The 2005-nt window shown below is 37.1% G+C and overlaps 1 protein-coding gene across 3 annotated transcripts in view; it reads right to left on the bottom strand.

Annotated features, from left to right (window-relative positions):
- Positions 1-890: 890 nt before the first annotated feature.
- Positions 891-2005, bottom strand: part of LOC311081641 (NLR family CARD domain-containing protein 3-like) — a 38437-nt gene continuing 37322 nt past the window's right edge. For all 3 annotated transcript variants that reach the window (XM_084112232.1, XM_084112234.1, XM_084112233.1), the window contains one exon: positions 891-2005. This exon is cut by the window's right edge and continues 179 nt beyond it. In XM_084112232.1, the coding sequence (XP_083968358.1) occupies positions 1646-2005 (360 nt within the window). In that variant the 3' untranslated portion in view covers positions 891-1645.

Below are 2005 nucleotides of genomic sequence, written 5' to 3'. Positions count from 1 at the left end.
GATATTGCATCAATCCATATGTTTCATTAGGCTACTAGGCTATTTGTTTAGCCTTACTCTTTATTCATTTAGGCTGTTTATTCAGTTATTCATCATCTTCCGTCCTTTGCACTACTTGTGTAGCGCACGCATTCTCAGACCTGTCACCTGTCACTCATCATCGTAGGGGAGGTGTTAGGAATCATTCCCGCGTTACAATCATCAGCCAATCAAGGTGGTCACTTCAGTCAAGCTCGTGCATGAGTAATGACGTCATCCATAGCAACAGAGACTCACTCTTAGTTTAGGAGTTGTCATTTTTCTTTACTAATAGTAGGTCTGAAAGGCGTTGTGAATAACTTTTAAGAGAAAACTCCTAGCTAAAATCTTTTAGTGCGATTTAGGAGTACTCCTAGTGGTAAGATAAAATGCTTTGTGAATACGGCCCCAGTTCAATACGCTCATTTGAATGAGGCGAATTCGCGTGTTTAAAAAAAAATTGATTGATTTAAACACTTTACATGCGTAAAAACACAAACCTTTCGCAGGCGAATCACACCAGACGCAGGAGCACGGCGCAGCCTGATGACATCACACACCCTGACCAAAATAAAAGTCCTGTTCACATGATGCTGTTTTTCTTTTGCATCCCAGAAAATATTAATAACTGGCAATGAAAGAGTGTGAGATTCTGTCTAATAGGCAAAACTGTAATGTTTGGGTGCAGAAACCATTTATACCAGATATTACAGTATTAATAAGCAAATAACTACAAATGTTGTTAACAAGTTAAATATACATGTTAAAACAGTGTATGAAAATATAAAGAAAAGTTTATTTTATGTGTCATTGTGGGATTGGCAAATCATACTTAAAGATAAGACATGTTATCAATAACAGCAGGTCTGTAATTCAGTTCTGTTCAGGAAGATTTATTTAAAGTAAACTGGATTATATTACAATAATTGATCAAGTGTTTACAGTATGTACAGTTTCTATAGAGAATCATGAGATCCTTCATTCACACAGGAATTGATCAACAAACTGTGATATTGATTCATTCTCTTGAATATGTCTTATTTTCACAGCAATAGAGAGACAAAATAAAAGAGAGAAAAACAAAGATAATAATAAAAGATAAAGATCAATCCAGAAACCCCCACTAACAGGTTTAGTACAGTACACAATATATTACAGCAGAAGCGTCTTTAATAATACAGACATAACCCAAAGCAGAGGAATCATGTTTAATAATACACACATAACCCAAAGCAGAGGAATCATGTTTAATAATACACACATAACCCAAAGCAGAGGAATCATGTTTAATAATACACACATAACCCAAAGTAGAGGAATCATGTTTTGAACAGATCGAGAAGTTCAGATAATCATCTCTGAATGTCTTAAACTGAGTTTAGAGTTGAAAGTCTAGTTTTGCTCGTATCATCCAGACATGTTTCAGTGAGTCTCATTGTGTCTCATATTTCCTCTCTCTTCTCTGTGTATCATTGTGTGTTTCTCTTTATTTCACTGACAGAAGTTCAGCTGTGTTATTAATGTAATGAAGAGACAATAAGAGACTCTAGAACATCTCACTGTCACTGATTTATCATGCAGCTCAAAGCATTATGGGTAGAGTCTCTCATCAGTCTATTCTCATTCATCAACACAGTTTCACTGATGATCCAGGATAATAAAACCTAAACCCAGGATAAAGTGTGTGTGTGAATGTGGTCTGGACTGTGTGTATGAGGCTCAGTGTGTCAGAGACGCTGTAGAAGGACAGAGTTCCTGCACTGTGATCCACATACACTCCTGTTCTACACACTCCTGTTCTCCTGCTGATGGACTCTACAGGGAGTGCAGTCTCTATGTTATTGTGTGTGAATGAGTAACTGGAGGAAAAGCAGATCAAACTCCAGGACTGATCATTAAATCCAAACACACACTCATGACCCGATCCCTTCCTGCTGATGCTCTTATATGACACTGATATACACACATATCCTCTCCACTCAATCTC

This window comes from Abramis brama (genome assembly GCF_963993115.1).
Source record: "Abramis brama genome assembly, chromosome: 4".
Lineage (NCBI taxonomy): Eukaryota > Metazoa > Chordata > Actinopteri > Cypriniformes > Leuciscidae > Abramis > Abramis brama.
Note: the sequence above shows the minus strand (reverse complement) of the source record. Positions and strands in the feature narration are given on the sequence as shown.